General features: G+C 33.8%; 4 protein-coding genes across 4 annotated transcripts in view; 1 reads left to right on the forward strand and 3 right to left on the reverse strand.

Annotated features, from left to right (window-relative positions):
* The first annotated feature begins 3,625 nt into the window (after positions 1 to 3,625).
* Positions 3,626 to 5,229, forward strand: LOC9312455 (protein CENTRORADIALIS-like). The gene is made up of 4 exons (XM_002876341.2): positions 3,626 to 4,189; positions 4,516 to 4,577; positions 4,697 to 4,737; positions 4,830 to 5,229. The coding sequence occupies exons 1-4, from the start codon at positions 3,986 to 3,988 to the stop codon at positions 5,048 to 5,050; spliced, it is 528 nt and encodes a 175-aa protein (XP_002876387.1). The 5' UTR covers positions 3,626 to 3,985; the 3' UTR covers positions 5,051 to 5,229.
* An 8,707-nt stretch (positions 5,230 to 13,936) lies between these two features.
* On the reverse strand, positions 13,937 to 15,000 carry LOC9312456 (zinc finger A20 and AN1 domain-containing stress-associated protein 3). The gene is made up of 2 exons (XM_002878073.2): positions 14,739 to 15,000; positions 13,937 to 14,605 (listed from the first exon to the last, which is right to left on the reverse strand). Exon 2 carries the CDS (start codon positions 14,564 to 14,566, stop codon positions 14,075 to 14,077), a length of 492 nt encoding a protein of 163 aa, XP_002878119.1. The 5' UTR covers positions 14,567 to 14,605; positions 14,739 to 15,000; the 3' UTR covers positions 13,937 to 14,074.
* A 1,209-nt stretch (positions 15,001 to 16,209) lies between these two features.
* On the reverse strand, positions 16,210 to 18,302 carry LOC9314188. Its single transcript, XM_021026860.1, has 5 exons — positions 18,016 to 18,302; positions 17,767 to 17,873; positions 17,195 to 17,675; positions 16,983 to 17,101; positions 16,210 to 16,559 (listed from the first exon to the last, which is right to left on the reverse strand). Exons 1-5 carry the CDS (start codon positions 18,229 to 18,231, stop codon positions 16,358 to 16,360), a joined length of 1,125 nt encoding a protein of 374 aa, XP_020882519.1. The 5' UTR covers positions 18,232 to 18,302; the 3' UTR covers positions 16,210 to 16,357.
* A 943-nt stretch (positions 18,303 to 19,245) lies between these two features.
* The window catches only part of LOC110228560, a 1,052-nt gene continuing 895 nt past the window's right edge, over positions 19,246 to 19,402 (reverse strand). The window contains exon 3 of the mRNA XM_021026244.1: positions 19,246 to 19,252. Within this exon, the coding sequence (XP_020881903.1) occupies positions 19,246 to 19,252 (7 nt within the window). The remainder of the gene's footprint in view (positions 19,253 to 19,402) is intronic.

Consider the following 19,402-nt stretch of genomic DNA (forward strand, 5'->3'; position numbering starts at 1 on the left):
GTGTACGAGATTTTTATTTTTTTTGGTAAATGGTTAATGATTATATTATTTTTCATATGATTATATTTAAATCCATTGTTTAGTGATTGAGAAACAAGCAAACTCGATCTATTTTATTTAAAATATACTATTGAAAACATGGATTGTGACTTTATTTCTTGTGGTTCTACCTCGTATTTACTACCACGGTATGTAAAATATGTATTTACAAAGTAAATCAACATTCAAACCAAATCTTATCATCATTTGGCCGTGTTCAAAGGCCATTGAATTCCATGAATTAATTATTTCCACAAGTGCATATATTTATACTTTTGTACGTGGAAAAACTAAATGATAATATTTCAATTTTTTATGGACGGCCTCTAGACAAATCAAGTCGGTGCAAAAACATGTCAGAAATGCCTAAATGCGTTTAAGTTAAATCATTTGTCTTTTATAAACTGAAAATTTATAATTTTAAGAAAGGTTGCAATAAACTATAGCCAGTGGCGGAGGTAGCATAGAAACATGGGGGTCAACTAACCCCGGTGAATTTTCAAAATCAAACTAATATTATGGCATATTTAAACAAATACATAGATATTTGATTAAATTCCTATAAATTGACCCCAGTGCCCAATATGAAAACTACTCTTTTGACCCCTTAAACCATAACTTTTTTAATATTACAAAATGATATAGACTATAACCACTAATTGTTATATATAAGTTTCTTTGTTTTTAATTTTATTATCATGTTTTAGACAAACCAAATGTTTTTATAAATATCAGAATTTCATTTTTGTAAATGTAATAAAAAAAACATAAGCTATATGCAATATAATTTGAAGAAAAAAAACAACCACACTTTATTAAAATATTTTTTATATTTTGACCCCGGTAAATTTAAATTATAGCTCCGCCACTGACTATAGCTAACTTAATTCACGAATAAATGGCTCTAAGCGATGTTATTGACGAGCTTTCAATTGGTTTACAGTTCAAGGAACAAATTAATGAAGGGTTGGTATTCTCTACATCAGAAGAAAAGTTCTATCACAGGACTTGCGAATAAAACAATACATGACATGTTGTGCTTTTATTATTAATGTTAGTGTGACTGATTGTTGTGGGTGCATATGCTAAAGTATAAATTTTTAATATAAAAAATATTATCACGATCACATGCAAAGTACACTTGAAACGTGTAATCTGAAGACAGTTAGATTGGAATCAGGGTTTCTAAAAGAGGAAACCCAGATCCTGTTTTTCTACTTCATAGTTTTTTTTATAGAAAAGGAAATAAATTATATTTAAATAATTGAATAGTGACAGAGGAAATGAATCCTTTCTCAAGTTGATGTGACCTTTCACAATTTGTCAAATTGTCAGCTTTTGTATGTGTGGGAAACGCATTGGGGTTGTGGGTCGCCAACATTAAAATTTCCAAAAATGGTAAGTCCAAAGAATTATATTAGCTGTTTTGGGATATATTCCTTGCAGTATCATCCACACACCTAACAGAGAATATATTTCTTCTCCTCATACTCCAATATTAATACTTTTGTAGAAAATAATTAAGTTTCATATTACCCTTATTGCAAAAGCGACGTTGAGATTTATAAACAGAATAATGACACTTGAAATTTCTGTCTTTCTTTTGTTTTTTAACATTAAAATTAATGGGGCGATAAAAGCAACCAAAGCTGTGATTCATGGTCGACACTAGCACTTGGAATAATAAAAAAAGGTTCTCTTTTTTTTTTTTCCTAACATTTCTCTGGTGAGTTAATTGAATAGATTATATGTTCTATATATACTGTCCAAAAATGAATTAAGGAATTTTAACTTTTAAGGACCATATTGGAAAATCTGCCACTTCTCATCCACTCATAGGTTCGAATTTGTTTTTTAAAAATTTAACGCACAAATTCCCTTATTAGTGCTAAAGAAGGATACGTAAAAAACTCATATCAAATTCTAGACGTAGAGACTTATTGGAAGCTGAAAAGTGAAAAATGATGTTTTGAACTACTAATATGGTTGAATAGCTAGGTGAAATACGTATTACTTCCATGCAAATCAAGTACTATTTTCCCGTGCACACCATATATATACAAGAATTTGATGAAAACAGATACATGTCTACAAATTCATTTTTGGCAAGGACACAAATTTAGATGGTTGATCTTGTAAAACCAAAACTCTTCATTTTCTAATAATATTTACATTCATATCAAAAATAAATAAAAATTGTTATATATATATATAATGTGATCCATGGTGATATACATGGGTATTTTTCGTTATAGCCAAGTTTCTCTTTTCTTGGTAATGATCTGGTTTTAGCAGGAAATATTTTAGTTTGCATCATTCCTTGGCTGGTAATCTTCCCATTAGACACCTATTGAAATTAGAGAAAACAAGTGACCATCCTTTTTCTCTAGCAAAGATACTCCTAGAGTCCTAGTCCTACTCCTACGACAAATGGCGATGCTTTCTTAAAGAAACGTAAAATATTAGTTCTCTTAGAGCATCAGCAGTGGCATAAGCAGGTGGGTGTGAGTCTTGGGATGTAGATTTTAAAAAAACGAAAAAATTATCTCTCTCTTCACATCCGGGTGTAAGTTTACACTCGGGTGTAACATTTTTTCTCTCTATCTCTCTCTTTCTTTCTCTTTCTCTTTTCTCTTTTGCTTTAAATTATAATACTAAAAAAATACTTACACCCACACAAACACATTTGCCACTGCTGATGGTCTTAACGTACTAGAATAAATAAATTCTGATGGAAAAATAAAGAAAAAGAAAAAAGCTAAATTCCCGACGCCACCATTTAATGCGTTCATTCTGTTTAAATAATGGCTAGAGAAGAACATGGCCGTAATTACATATATCTACTTTCATTCTAACACATATATTTATAAAATAAAGATTTAATCTATCCACCTGACTAATTAAATTGTATACTTCATAAAGAAAGAGTTTTCCTTTAACATAAGAAATAATAGTATCAGATTTGTAATGACGACTTCAGTGACGGTACTTTTACTGATCAGTTACCATCACGCAATCCATTATTATGTTTTTTTTATTTTATTTATAAAGCAATCTTTTATTTTGTTGTTTTAATAGAATTCAAATCTAACACTAATTCACTGTTATTCAATTAATAATTATAAATCATGATATAAAATTCGGTGTTATTTGATCTTATATTTGATTATTTGTAAACTATATTTAAAAGTTGGGTGTTAGTACTCAAATAAAATTTTAAATACGTCATTAAAATCCAGTGTTATTCAAAATTAAATTTTTTTTAAAATCTTTTTATGTTAACTTTTAATTTTGAATAACACTGAACTTTAATAAAATATTTAAAATCTTAGTTAATAACATTAAACTTTAAAACTTATTAAGCATGATTTACAAATATAAAATCTAATAACACTAGATTTTAAAACATGATATTTTTTTTGGTAATGATTTTAAAACATGATACAGAATCATTAATTGACTAACAATGGATTATTGTTGGATTTCAATTCTAGTAAAATCCATGATTGAATAACTTTAATTTCTTACTAGCGTTCAAAGACATGTTTTTATCGAATCATATCGTATATACACAACAATATTTTGGCCAATACAAGAGATAGTCAAGTGTTCAGAAATACCCAACTCTCCAAAAAAAGAAAAATTACTTTCATTTCCAAGTGTTATCTCGGAAGCATCTATATAGACAAGAAAAATAAATAAATTCCTTGGATCTAAACGTCAAATCAAATGCATTACAGCCATTTCTTCTCTTAAACCCTATAAATACATGTTCTTCTCACTTTATGCTTCATCAAATCAACACAAACATATCCCCCAAAGCAGAACTAAAGCAAACCCAAGCTTGTCTCTCCCAACACCAACACACACATTCTCATCAAACTCAAATCACTATTTCCTTAATTTCTTTCACTTCTTCTTCTAAATTCTTAACCAAGCAATCGAGATGGCCAGGATTTCCTCAGACCCGCTTATGGTTGGGAGAGTGATCGGAGACGTTGTGGACAATTGTTTGCAGGCAGTGAAAATGACAGTGACCTATAACTCTGACAAGCAAGTCTACAATGGACATGAACTTTTTCCTTCTGCTGTTACAAACAAACCTAAGGTTGAAGTTCATGGGGGTGACATGAGATCATTCTTCACTTTGGTAAGCATTGCTTTATTTATTTTATTTCATATAAATCATATATAGTATATGCATATATAACTGAAAATTACATTTATGGTAAGGTGAAAATGGCTTAGCTAGGTGATTCTTAATTTATGTCATAAATATAGACTTTTCTCCTCTCTAACTATGAGACTTATTTGAATCTTTCTGTACATACAAAAATGAGCTTTTAATTATTTATATTATCTTCATATGCAGTTATATATAATAGTTTGTGTCAGATACATGTACGTGTTATATATGTTTATCTATGTATATTGGATGTGTCACGTGTATTCACATATATCGAATATTTCAAACAGGTCATGACTGATCCTGATGTTCCTGGACCTAGTGATCCTTATCTGAGAGAGCACTTGCACTGGTAAAAATTTGTTCCTTTCAATTTTTGTTAAACATATAGATTTACCAAAGACGCAAATAAAATTGTTATGATATATAAATAATAAATACATAACATTTCCTTGCAATGACTAATCTCAGGGTTGTTACCGATATCCCGGGGACGACCGATGTATCATTTGGTAAGTCCCTATACATATCCTTAGATATAAGTTTCATATATGTACGTATATCTTATGTCGAAAGATTTTAATATAAGATTAATACAAAACAGGAAAAGAGATAATCGGGTACGAGATGCCTCGGCCAAATATAGGGATCCACCGCTTTGTGTATTTGTTGTTCAAACAGAACCGTAGAGGAAGTGTGGTGTCTGTGCCATCGTACAGAGACCAATTCAACACTCGAGAATTTGCGCATGAGAACGATCTCGGCCTTCCCGTCGCGGCGGTTTTCTTCAACTGCCAGCGTGAGACCGCCGCTAGACGTCGTTGAATGACAGCCGCCGCTGCCGTAACTGATTCTGGCTGTGCCCGGACAATATGTGTTGTTCCATGCATTCTATAATTTAGTTACGGGAAGCAGCTTTTCCTATCGTATTTATGTGTGTATTTGTTATGAACTCTTTGTGATCTGAATAAACTTGGCTTATAATCTCATGGTCTATTTTCATATGATGTTTTTTTTAAAATGTTTTCAATGTAATTATAACTGATATTTCTATATTATCAAATTTTTTTATATAGTTTTAATGGTAGATTTTCCAAAAATAATAAACGAATTAAAGGGATATCAATTTAGATGTTTTAATTGGATGTTATTTTAAGATTTATGTAATGTTGTAAAACATAAACCTCCATGGAACATAAATCTTTGCTTTGTTTTGTTTTATGTGTGACCCTAATATTATATGTAACCTTGAACACTAATGGTTCTCACTGAATTTATACCAAATACAAAGTTTGGAGTTAGATAATTAACGTATAAAATGTGTAAGTTACAAGAAAACATGCGCTGAAATTTTCGAGGGATATTACGAGCTAGGACATTACAAGTCCTTTGGCTTGTGAGGTTTTGCGAGACATTAGCAAATTTGCTGGGGCTTACGATGTGTCTTGTACGGGGCTTTTCAACTTTGCTAGCTACAGATGTGAGAGGGCCGCACTCATTGAAATGTCAACGAAAATGCCGTTCTTTTTGAAGGTTTGCGATGAAGATGAAACTCTCAAACACATCGTAAAATATGCTGAGGGATTTACTAGTGTTAGGACTCCTAGGGAGGTGCTACTCAATCCGGGTAATATTAGGTTGGGAGTGTTCTAAAATACGGTCTATACGGCTGTATATACGGTGTATATGCGTTTTACGGTAGAAGCTGTACTGTATTATGGCTATACAAATATTTAATACAGTAAAAGCTATATGGTCCGTTTATACGTCGATTATAGGGTGTGTATACGGTGAATACCACATATACGTGCTTTTCTTTAAATGCTCAAAAACAAAAACTATGTCATTTTATTAATGTTTGGAAAAATGCTCAAAAACAAAAACTATGTCATTTTATTAATGTTTGGAAAAACAGTTTAACAAAACTATTGGTTTAGCTCTAAAAAACTTAACAATAAAAAATAACTATAAAATAACTGTATTATCATTTTTCTATTATTTTCATGCTTATTAGTTATTCAAAATTTTAAAAATATTTTGTAAAAGTGAATTTTTTTTTTTTGTATTCATGTATAGTATTCATCATGATTATTATAATTATGTTTTATGGTTATGATAATTTTGTAATTATGTATGCATATCTTGACAAATTATATATCTATATATTTTTATTAACAAAAAAATATCCACCGTATAGTTTTCCCATTAATGGCCATATACTATACGGTGTTTTGCCGTAGGGGAATATTGTTGATTTGGGTATTATTTGGCCCAAAACTTTCAAAAATAGAACATCTATCAGGCCTTCAAATTTGGGCATTTTTGGATCAGAGTAAAAGACAATTTTGCCCCTGTCTCTGTGTTTTCTCCTTCATTCTTCTATGACGACAAACTTCTCTTCCTCTCACGACCAACTTTCGATTCCTCTCCCCCAACATCAACCCTCGTTTTTCTAGCCATAATTCTCCCTTCTCACCATCTCCACCGCCAAACATCATCTCCCATCCGCCACCAACTCCATCTCCGATCTAAAACACAAAATTTCTCCGCCGCTAACGCCATCTCCAAAAACCACAATGGATTCAATTAGTTTCGTTTTGAATAAAGAAAACTAAACCCTAAGAGGGATTACTAAACCCAAGGGCTTCAATTGAAACACCATCTCCCATCCGCCACCAACTCTATCTCCGATCTAAACACACAAAATTTCTCCGCCGCTAACGCCATCTCCAAAAACCACAATGGATTCAATTAGTTTCGTTTTGAATAAAGAAAACTAAACCCTAAGAGGGATTACTAAACCCAAGGGCTTCAATTGAAACATTAATGGAATTGAAATTTCCAATTTTATCTTTAAATTTAAACAAAATTTCTCTTCGGATCTAATCATCTCATCATATCACATTCACCAGTACCATTTATTTCACTGGATCGCATCACAGTCACAACCATGAGAAGCTAATTCGTTTGGGCGATCAGATTGTGTAGTCGCAGGAAGAAGATCGAAGCATCGTCGTTTTGTTGGTTTGGTCGAGAAAAATAAAACACAGAGGAGAGAGACAATCAACTGTGATAAGGGTAAATGCGACACTTGGTTAAAATGAAAAATGCCTAAACCAGCAAGACTTGGCAAACGTACCGGATCTGATAATTTTCTCTGAAATAAGTACCGATCCGGTAATTTATTCTTTGCCGTAGGCTTAACGTATATCGTATTTTAAAATACTGTCAATCTGACTCATTTTGACTATCTCTATATGATAGGTATTTGTTTTTTTTTGCCTTAGCATGGTATTCTTGAAAAGATTGACTCATGTCACTGTACAACTATGAGAGAGATTATGAGATCTCTTAATGAGATACTCAAATAACACTTGTCTTCATCTAATTAGTTCAATTTTATTTTATAAATCAAAGTTTTATCATAAAATTACAGTAATTAGATTATAACCCGCAGTACACCGCGGGACTATAATTTTTTTAAAAAATAAAAATTTAATTTGTTTAGTAGATTAAAAATATATATGATTTAATGTTTTGTATTTAATAAATGTAAAATTCTTATATCTATATATTTTTAGTGTACAATTACTATGTTTAATTTTTACTGTTTAAAAATATAGAAACAATAACATACAGTTCAGTAAGTTAAAATCTAGATTATAACTATATAATTTAAATTTTAATTATATTTATTTTGTTAAAATTGTTTGTTTTGTTTAGTGTTTAAGATAGTATAATTGTATTTTGATTGTTATATCTAGGATTTCACCCGTAGTATACAGTCTCGTATTACTATCGACCCAAACCTGTCCTACCATCTAATACCGTTCAGTGAAATTAAACATATCTAATGGATTTTACCCGTGGTATACCGTCTCGTATTACTATCGACCCAAACCCGTCCTACCATCTAACCCCGTTCAGTGACATTAAACATTATTTTCTTATTTTTGTTTTAATAATACTTTAATTTAAAAGATATATAATTCATATCAATTTAAAAGTTTTCTTTCAAATGGTTATTTAATTGTTGTAAATTTCATATATTATAATATTATAAATCCGTCATACCATCTAATCATGTTCGGTGAAATTAAACATTATTTTTTGTTTGAATAATACTTTTATTAAAACATTTATAATTCAAATCAATTTAAAGTTTTCTTTCAAATGATTATTTAATTTTTATAGATTTCACATATTATATATATTCTAAACATTTTTTCCGTTAAATATTCTAAACGTTTGATAAACTTTAAATAACTATAATATTTATCTTTCGATAAAGTATAATATTAATAATGTCCTAAGATTTCTCCTTTTCTTAAGTAATTAGAATTGATGGAAATATATTAGATAAAGAAATGCTAGTAATTGAGAATCTTAATTAATTGATAATAATTAATGCCAATAACATTCTTTGTAAATAAGTTGCAACTTGAGGATTTATTTCATAAAGTATTGCAAAAATGTATATATAGATGTTATATTAATCAAAATTTTATCTCCCCAATGGGATGCTCTTAGAACTACATAATTTTCTCTAAAACAAACACAGTATTGTTATATTACTCAAAAGGTAATCATATTTGTTTCTGGCGAGTGTGAATTCTTGCCTACATCATCGTCTCTCCCTTTTCCATAACTATTTTCCGTTTGGGAAAGATAACAATTTGTAATGAAAAATCTGAAAACTGTATAGATAAGTTTAGAAAGTTACTTAGGTCCTAAGAAAACAATGAATCTACGGCTCACTTCTAATTTTAGGGAACAAAATTTCAAAAATCGACGGAGCTGAAAGTTGAGTCACCCATTTTACACTTTATCTTCTTCCTTTAGACCCTCGGTACTAGGCCTGGGCAAAATAACCAAACAGAAAGAAGCGAACCGGAACCGAAGCAAAAAGAACCGAACAGGAACTGAACCGAAAATTTAAAATACTCAAATGAATCCCAAATTTTAGAACTGAAAGAACCGGAACCGGAACCGAACCGAACCGAAATATTTCGGATACCTAAAAATATCTGAAATATGAGTTTATATCTAAAAATATTAGTTTTTTAGATCGAATAACCAAAAATACCCAAATAATCAACAAATATTTGAAAAATATATTAAAAAAATACTTATAATTTCCAAAAAATACTTGAAAATATGTGAAAATATCCAAAAATATCCAAAATACCTAAAAATATCTGAAATATATTTGAATGGATCCTAAACTTCAGAACCGAAAGAACCGGAACCAGAACTGGAACCGAACCGAAATTGTTCGGTTCTTATATGGATCCTAAACTCTAGAACCATAAGAACCGGAACCGAACCGGAACCGAATGGGTACCCGATTGCCCAGACCTACTCGGTATCTAAACGCCTTGGCGATGGTAAAGACAGATATCGGGTGCCTCCTCGATATCTTCATCAGGCTGAGGCAAAATCCATTAAATCTGGAGATATTACATTTTGTAGAAACAAGCATTAGAGAAGGTGAAGCAATAAGAGATTACCTGCAGTACTGAAGTAACCGCCAAAGGTGTAACACCCGATCCCACATCATTGGGCTATTTTGTTTTAACATTATGATATACTCCCTCCGTTTCATAAAGAGTGTCGTTTTAAGGTTTTATTTTTGTTTCACAAAGAGTGTCGTTTTAGGTTTTCAATGCAAAATTTAATGATTTTTTATGTTTTATGACTATTAGTATTCTGCAGATTGTTTTACTATTGGGCAGATTATGTTTAGGTATATAGTTAATGATGTTTTTGTTTAGAAAAAACAAAAATTTTAATGTTTTCTTAATCTGTGTGCAAAACTCTAAAATGACACTCTTTGTGAAACAGAGGGAGTATCTCATTTAAGACCCATGTGAATGAAAATCCACAAAAATGACATGTATATGGATATATGTGAGCATCTCCCTCTCCGTTAAGATAATTAAAACCTAGCCGCTTTTGTCGTGAGCATTTGCCATCGACATCATCGTCTTGTGCGTATCTTGTTCCACACATATCATGAGTATCCAGCACCAACATCCAACATCATCTCATCACTGGACCAAACCCTAAACCAGAGAGGAATATTAGATTTGAGAATAAAAAGTAAAGGGGGCAGAGAAGAGAGAGATTGTGACGAGAAGGTTACGGTTGTAGCCATCGGAACCAGTAGAGTTAAGATGCAAACCTGATCATGAATCGAAAAGAAATAAAGATGAGAAGAAATGGGTATAAGGGAGAAGAGAGATAGAGAGCCAAGAGAGTTTTTCGTGAGAAGAGGAGATAAAGCGAGACGTCGCAGAGGTGGTGAAAACCACCGCTGGATCTGGCTAGTTATGTTATTGTTGTGGCAAGCCTCTATAGTGATGGAGGAGCAACGCCGGAGCAGATCAGAAATGGAGAAGAAAAGAAAAAAGAAGAAGAAAGACAAGGAAGAAGCAAATTAAGATAAATCTGGATAGGGTTTTGTAAGGCTTATTCAGAGAGAATCAGATGACGTGGAAGGTGTCTCTGGAAAGCTCGAGTTGTCAAGAATCCATAGCAACTGATGGAGTTCGAATCAAGGTTATATTCGAGAAGTTATGCATATTTCTTTCTGGACAAGTAACTGAAGAATCTGGTAAATCTGGAATCCTAGGAAACAATTTCGTGTTGGCTTCTTTGACTCAACGTTTGAGGCCCGAAACTATGCTGATCGAGACGAAATTTGGTGTGCTTCATGGTACTTCTGGCTAAATATTCAACGGTGGGATTACGTTTCTAACGGTTAGAATTTGAGTTATACGTATGTTTCCATGACAGTTCTGTTTAGAGTAAACTGTAACGAGTTTTATTGTTTGGTTGAGTAAACGAGCTCAAGAGCTTTGCAGGACCTATCATGACTCATGGAATAAGGTCTTAGTTGATGGAGGACCAAATTGGAGCTAAAGAGCATGTTGTTGCATATAAGATATAAAGTATGTCTAAAAGAGAAAGGAGAAAGAAATGTTCTTCGTTTTCAACTAGGCTAAGATGAGGGTGGTATTTGCGGATATGCAGTAACCTCTTTCTTTATATTACTCTTCGATAGTTGTTGAGTATAGGCTCGAGAATTGTCTTTGTTGATTTATGTGAATTTTGTGTAAGATAAAGTTAGGTTGTTAGTAACATGATATGTTAAATGCATTAGTGACATGATTTGATATCATGTTTGACAGACATTAAATTATAAAAATGATTATGTATATGTATATGAGAAAAAAAAACTAAAGAGTATGAGATTGGACTATAATGGACTATAATGGACTACGGGTTCACTGCATGTCATTAACCGCTGACGAGCAATAAAGGGAGTGATCGAGCTACGGACCATGGTCTTCCATAAATAGGTTTGAGTAGCCATGAGTTAAAAGCGGCTTGAGTAGCCATAAGTTAAAATACTTAAACCTATATATGAGCAAGACAAATGCTTGTTTCTTTGATTGATAGACATTCTAAATCTATCTAAGTAGTTGTTGTTGATTATGTTTGGAACGTGTTTACTATAAGTCCAGTGGACATAGTTGATCTCCTCAATGAGTAAAATTGTTTTACTCACCCCTTTTCCCCTTTTTCTTAAGGTTAGTAAGTTTCAAAAGTTGCAGTTTGAAGTTTGTTCGTTGGTGAATTTTAAAGAAAGGAATAACTGATAAAAGGCTTCTTTAAAAAACTGTCAAAAGATCAAGACTGTAGTAGCAGTCAGTGCCGGCCCGGAGGACATGCCACACAAGCCACCGCTTGGGGCACCACTTTTTTTTTTTTTTTTTTTAAGGTTTTTCTTTTTTTTTTTTGGAAAAAAGGCCCAATTTTAGAAAAAAAAAAAGAATTAAGCCTATAAAATGAAAAATATTTGGTAGAAACTAAAGCCTTTTCGAAAAAAATAAATAAAATAGGGCCCAAACAATTAAATTTGAATGTAATAATATTCAAAATATCATTATTTTGTATAATTTACTAAAAATAGGTCAAAAAAAAACTTTTAACCCTAAAACTTATAAATATATTGGGCCTCATTTTATTTTTCGTGTAGGGCCTCACAAATGCTCGGACCGGCACTGGTAGCAGTAACTAATAAAAACATGAGTGCTGACATTTAATAATCCGCAACTAGCCGCCTCCAATATAGCTATACATAAGGCTTCTTTAAAGAACTATCAAAAGATCAAGACTGTAGTAGCAGTAACTGATAAAAACTAGTGTAAGTTTTGTGAATTTTATACATATAAAGTGTAAGAATCAGCACATCTGATGAGGAAAATATGACCAGTTACCATAACAAAGCGCACACGAGAATGTGGAACTGCACCCAGCATTTCGACTCTATTTTTCTATAATCGCACATTTTTTGGTCCATTCCCTCCAGCTACAAAACGAACCATTTAAAAACCGAATAAAAGAAAAGTAAATGTGGATATGTTAAGTGATATTTTTAACACATTTTCTAGGTTTCTTTTGTTTATTTATTAGATTCTTTTAGTCGAGAATAAGTCGTGTTCGATATTTTTGAGTGTTTTCAGGATTCTGGGATTCGCGAAGCAGAAGTGGGCTTTTTAAGAAAAAAATGTATCAAAAAGCGTCCAAAGAAGAGATGATCCATTAAAAGCCTGACTGATTAAAAAATTAAACTGACCGGTTAAAAAAGACGCCGCACACCGATCGGTTGCGCCTGTCCACCAATCGGTTGGGCTTTTGTTAAATTTCTTTCTTCTTTTTTTTAGGACTGCGTCGAAAGAGATTGCCATAGAGATTGTCCTGAGAGATCGGCTCCGTCTTCGGTGGCCCATTTGGCCCATTATATTTTCAAGAGGGTCTTCTTCTGTTAACCGTAGAGGAACAAGTTTTTCTTCGTTATTTTGTAAGGCCTTCTCGAGCTAAGTAAGGTCTTCTTAATTATTTTCAGCTTGTTTAACATGCATTTTACATAAAGAAAAGTGCCAAAGGATTCTGTAACAAGTAACAACAAGGTTAGTCTGAATCCTTGTTTGAAAAATCGCTAGGCGCTAGTCGGGCGTTCGGCATGGGCCTAGCGATTAATCGGAAAATCGGAAATTAATCGGAGATTAGTTTTAGGGTTATTTTAATTTTTTTTAAATATATTAATCCAATATTGTAAAAATTTATGATTTTTATTACAAATTTATGATTTTTATTAAAATTTGAACACAAGTTATTGTAAAACATCACAAACTCCCCATTCAAATGATTGAATAACAAAAATAAAAGGTGTTTTTATACTTGCAATCTAAAAAATAATCGGAGTATATAAGATTAGGTGGAAAATAATCGGATTAGGCGGGAAATAATCGGATTAGACGGAGAATAATCGGTTTACTGATTTTTTAGGGGATTAGTCACTAATCGAAGCGGATAGGGTGGGCCTAGCGATTAAGCGGAGAATAATCGGGACTAGGCGTAGATTTTTAGAACAGGTCTGAATCATTACTTTGTGAGATGCTAATCAATATAGTGCGTGAACGTGAGTCAAAACCACATGTTCATCATCTCATAGCTCTATGAGGGTTGGAAAAAAGAAGACAAAGTCACCCAAAGCCGGCCATAAACTTGGCAGACAAGAATGGCTAGACCTGTAGAAACATCAAAACCATGACGAACCAAACCCAATTCTACTCATAATCAAATCAATAATGGATGTCAAATCTAAATACCAATGGGGAGAGGCAAATTTTATAACCAAACTGAAGAAAATCATCAAATAAAGCTTAAAATGATATGATTAAATTTACATTAGCATGTTTGTTTCTTGCTCTTCTTCATCATCATGTGTGTGGGTTTCATTCAAACACACAAACCAAACAACAACAACAAACAACAAACTCAAATCTTCTCAAGCTTATCAGCTTTCACAATCGGATTCGCCTTAGCGATCTTATCCTTCCCAATCCTCTTGAAATCAAACGAACATTCATGCAGCTCCGCGTACCTATGTGTCCCACAGAAAACGAAGCCACACCTACACCGAAACCCCGTTATTCCCACCCGCCGCCGACAAGTCAAACACCGCTTCGGATCTTGCGACGGCGCCGCTTCCTCCTCCTCAGCCGCCGCTCGTTTCTTCGAATTCGCTTCGACGATTTCTTTCGAATCAGCTTGAGGCGGTGGTGATACGGAGGAGGACGCGGTACCGCCACCTGTAGAAACGGCGGCTAAGGTTTGGTTAAGAGCGTGTTTAGCGGTGGAAGAGTTTTGTTCTTGATGTTGAACATCTCTGAAACATTTAGAACAAAGATTTTGTGTAGCGGTGCTTCCAAAGAAACCACAATTCTTAGCACATAATCGTGGTTCTTGAAGCCTGTGTTCTTCCGCCATAACCTTCGAATATATGAATCAAAACTCCGGCGAGATTCTCTACAAAATTATACCGATCGATGATCGAAAAAAGTAAGAATTCAGATCTCAAAATCGATAGATCTGTGGTCTAATCTCATCAAAAAAAAACAAAAAAGAAATCATGGATCGGCGAAAAACAACAAATCATTACCTGTGAAAAAAGCGATTTATATATCTGTTCGATTCTTGAAAGAAAAAAAAAACGAAGAAGAAGAAGAAGAGAGAATCTGTATTTAAAAGAAGAGAGAAATCAATGGAATATGGAAAGGAATCGAGAGATGAGAAAGGAAAGATGAGGAGAGATGGGAAAATTAACGACGAAGCAATCGATAAAATTAAATTATTGTTTTTTTTTTTTTTGGCCGTAAAAATGGAAATTGGACGACAATTTGTGGAAAATGGTGTTATTTGGCTTTTGGGTTGGCCGTTGAACTATTCCAGAAGCTCCTACATTATTCTCTGTCTTTTTAACAAATTGTACTACCAATAAATGTAGAAATTTCATAAAATAAATGTCATATGGAAACAAATTTTCAGAATCTAATAGTTGAATTTGTTTGTTGTGGATATTAGGGTTCAGGGTAGGTGATTCGGTCACTAGGGAATGAACATGATTCGACTTCGTTCGGTGTACACGGAATAGGTACTGAAGAGGAGGATTGTTCTTGATCGAAAGTTTTTATGAAAGATAAATGGAAGAGAGATGTTGAACATTGATATTCGACCATTTTCGGAATCTAATAGTTGAATTTGATGGTTGTGGAGAACGAACATGAATCGACTTCATTCGGGTATACGGAATTGGTTCTTTAATTCGACTGTTGATTTGCCTTATGTTATCGCATTCACACTGAAGTATTGCATTCTTTTTATAGTACAGTTAAGATCAACTGTTCATTATATGATAACAATGAACCAATCAAGGTTAAGCCTCCTCTTCGTCGCCAAGATTAGAGTTCACTTTTTCCTTACAAATATCACAAGTAATCTCATATGGCTGTCCTTCCAATTTGGTCACACCAAGATCACCATTCTTGATCAAACTAGATTGCTAACATCATCAAATCACATAGGTAACATGACTTATCAATCCCTGATCGAATCAATTAGTCTCACTAATTGGTTTGATCATTTTTCTTTAATCTTTGCATTTAAGCTGTTTTCCTTTGTTAAAACCAAGATTCACTATTTAAAAGCCATGATTTGTTCCAGACACTGTCTTGATTATGAATAGGAATTTCTCTTAGAGCAATTTTTGCTTCTCGTTGACACTTATATCAGAGTTGTCTTAACCACAGTCTTGTGGTGTCTATCTATCCTTGAGTCATCATTCATTCGGATTTCTGACGAGTTAGCATCTAGGTATCTCAATCATAACCTAAGCCTTACCGGTCCTGAAGCTTATATAATATGACACTTGAATGTCTTTGCTACAGTGTCATCAAGAGCTCATTACTTATTCATCATGTCCGGAAACATTGTCTAGTGGTAATATAGAGAACACTATCTATCTACTCTATGTAAAATCCAAATGAAGGTTTAAATCATGGAATCAGCCGAACTGTAGAGGTATGAATCCAATTGCTTCAACAAAGACCACATGACAAATCTACCGAGGGGAATGTTTCCCAACTTATCCTTGATTATTGGTGCATAAAACTAAACCAGTGCATGTCAGAAATAAATACCAGATGTAAAATCGACAAAGGATCTGATTTAAAGGGCTAGTGTCAGGTTTCATAGCTTTTGATCAAAAGATAGAAAGCATAACTAAAGGCTGACCGCAACAATGTAAGCATTCCAAGAATCACACTGTTGAAAGCTCTTGACTTGTTCGTACTTGATATCACGTCCAGCACCAAACCCATCTGTTCTACGCATTTCAGAAGCGTCCGGCATTTCTCTGAGCCAGAAATGGACTGAGCTAAACCCAGCTTCCTCCATACAGTCCTTTATCTCCGGTAATGACCACCTACACATACATGAACAGACCAGGAATTACTTCTCAGGAACTTAATGTGATTCACAGATTCAAGAGTGCAAGTACAATAAATCTATGGACAATAAGGAAAGCAGGAATATTGTCTTGCCCGAATATAACATTCAATACCATTTCACTGCTACTTATTTGCTAACATATCAGCTACATTCGAGCACATGTTTGTGTAAGTTTTTATCCATAGTGGCTGCACTACAGAATCTCTACCACACCCAACCAACCAAAATAACCAAAAGCCAACGCTTATCAAGTTATCTAAAATGATAAGCAAACTCCTAAGTATTAAATATGCTGTTTTTCGTTACTGAGATTTTCTTAAGGCTTGTGGGAGATAGAGTAATGACTGTCCCACTTTGGAGAAAGAATGGATGTGGAAGCAGACTACAGGACACTTACAGTCTCCAGCTATATGAAAAAGCATGGCGAATCTTTCTGTTCTGCTTCTGAAGGTGATAGTGCAGACTGATCCTTGTCTTGCGACTTAAAATGTCAAACTCAGCCTGCTCCCATGTATACTGCCAAATGATATGGACAATCGTTAATACTGTTATTCCTATAAAGTTTGACACCCTTTTGTACCAAATGAAAGTATAAGAATGAATTCTTACAGTGAAATTTGGGAATTTCCGTTGAAGCTTCAACTGTCCCTCAGCAGAAGCACCTCCATATAAATCCATCACGAAAATACCACCTTTCTTGGACAAAGCATCACGTGCATTCTTGAAGTAAGAAACCAACTCCGAGCGTTCCTGGAGACAACAGCAACTAAAATTAAAAGCACACACGATATCCCTCTTCGGTAACGAATCAGGTCCATCTTTCTCTAAAGATTCGACAACGCTAGGATCAACCAAATCTTCATTATCATCACCATCATCCAAGCTTATATTTTGTATCAGCTCATGGGATTTAGATTTCACTTGCTTAGCCTCAAGAGGACTCAAAACATTCCCATGAAAAAGCGACATTCTTGAATACACGTCAGAACCAAGTTTACTAATGTTGTTATCCATGCACCATTCTAACGCCTCAAGGTCAAAATCTAGCCCTATAGCAGTCCGCCTTGTGTCAGTCTTGAGCCACTCCGCACTATTTAAACAATCAATGCAAAACTTATTCACCAACTACAGCATTCAAGAAACCAAAAGCTAAAATTTTCACCATTAAGTGAAACACACACCTTAAAAGAGCAGTGCCACAAAAATCTTCTTGAAAATGGAGAGGTTGTCTTCCACCAACATACATTAAAAAGAACTTCTGCAAGTAACTTATGTCTCCTTTTGGTGACTGCAGCAAACACATACAATACAATGAAAGACAAGAACAAATGTTAAAAGCTTAGTGCTTGATGAAAGAAGAAGAACAGTGAAACACACACAAGAACCACTCAATGGAATCTAAAAGGCTATAGGCACAGAATTGCAATTACCTGAACAGATTGTTGGTAAAGAAGAAACTTTGACGGCAAATCCGATGATTCGTTTCCTTCATTACAGTTTTCGTCTTCTTCTTCCTCAGAGTTTTCTTCATCTTCGTCGTCGACGGAGGCAACAACCGGCGGGTGTTGATCGTAGAAATCTTCAGTATCATTCGAAAATTCACCTTTGTGGCGACGTCGATTAGGTTTTTTCTCTCGTTTCCCCATTTGTCGTCCAAATTGGAATTCAAACCAGAGAATAGAGCAGAGGCTCAGAGCGAGGAAGAAGAGAAAAGCGTTGACTTTTGCGTTTAGTGTTGAAGAAAGTGCCCTAAACTATGCCACGTAGGCCCTATTGCTCTTGCGTTCCGTATACCGGTTTAGTGGTTTTTTTGTGATCAAAGACCGGTTTAGTGGTTCGGATGGTATTTATGTGGTTTTTTTTTTTTGGTTTTTTGATAACCACGTGGTTTAGACTTTAGAGCAACTTCAACTTAGGCCTGGACAAAAAAACCGTACCCGAGTACCCGAACTGAAACCGACCCAAAAAAACCGGTTCGGGGCGGGTACGGGTATTAGCTATTTATCCTATTGGGTCTTATATTGTCGTACCCGTGGGTATAGGGTAAAACCCGATCCGAACCCGATACCCGAACGGGTACCCGATTACCCGAAATTACTTATACTTATACATATAAAAACTTTATATATATGTAATATTTGAGCTAAATACATTTATATCCAAATATCCGAGAGTAATTACCAAAAATTAAATGCACTTATATTTATATATTTAAGACTAAATATATTTATACGCGAGATGCTTGTAAATTTTTTAAATATTTGGACAAAATTCTGGTTATTCGGATAAATTTTTGGGTGAAACTCGGATATTTGAGTAAAATTGCGGATAAAATTTGGATATTAGAGTAAAATTTCGGGTATTTGGTAAAATTTTGGGTATTTGGGTATAAAATACCAGAACCCGATGGATGCCCGATTTTTTCGGGTATTTAGCAGTTCTAAAAATCTAAACCTGAACCGACCCGAACCCGATTAGACCCGAACCGAAACCGAACCGATATTTTAGATTTACCCTATTGGGTCCTAAACTCCTCTACCCGAAAGACCCGTACCCGATCGGGTTTTACCCGAACCCGACCCGCATACCCGAATGCCCACCCCTACTAGATGGTGTTTCGGTGTGGCGAAAATGGTTTTCCCGGGTGTTAGATTATTGTTTTAATATCTATATATACATTTTTGGATCATAATTAGCAAATAAATCCTGAAGTTGAAAAGTATTTACAATGACATGCCACTAGCATTAATTATTTAGATTTATTTTATTTACGTAAAGATTTTTAATTGAAATTCATTTCTCATATATTTAGCAAAA

Source organism: Arabidopsis lyrata (assembly GCF_000004255.2).
Source record: "Arabidopsis lyrata subsp. lyrata unplaced genomic scaffold ARALYscaffold_5, whole genome shotgun sequence".
Classification (NCBI taxonomy): Eukaryota; Viridiplantae; Streptophyta; class Magnoliopsida; order Brassicales; family Brassicaceae; genus Arabidopsis; species Arabidopsis lyrata.

What these genes read in the sequence shown, in the direction of transcription:
- LOC9312455 (XM_002876341.2), top strand. Translation starts at nt 3,986, where the DNA reads ATGGCCAGGATTTCCTCAGACCCGCTTATGGTTGGGAGAGTGATCGGA. An exon ending in TGAGATCATTCTTCACTTTG is followed by an intron (nt 4,190 to 4,515) that starts GTAAGCATTGCT and finishes TATTTCAAACAG; the next exon opens with GTCATGACTGATCCTGATGT. An exon ending in GACGACCGATGTATCATTTG is followed by an intron (nt 4,738 to 4,829) that starts GTAAGTCCCTAT and finishes AATACAAAACAG; the next exon opens with GAAAAGAGATAATCGGGTAC.
- LOC9314188 (XM_021026860.1), bottom strand. Translation starts at nt 18,231, where the DNA reads ATGGGGAAACGAGAGAAAAAACCTAATCGACGTCGCCACAAAGGTGAA. An exon ending in TGTGGCACTGCTCTTTTAAG is followed by an intron (nt 17,676 to 17,766) that starts GTGTGTGTTTCA and finishes TTGTTTAAATAG; the next exon opens with TGCGGAGTGGCTCAAGACTG. An exon ending in GGAAATTCCCAAATTTCACT is followed by an intron (nt 17,102 to 17,194) that starts GTAAGAATTCAT and finishes ATCATTTGGCAG; the next exon opens with TATACATGGGAGCAGGCTGA.
- LOC9312456 (XM_002878073.2), bottom strand. Translation starts at nt 14,566, where the DNA reads ATGGCGGAAGAACACAGGCTTCAAGAACCACGATTATGTGCTAAGAAT.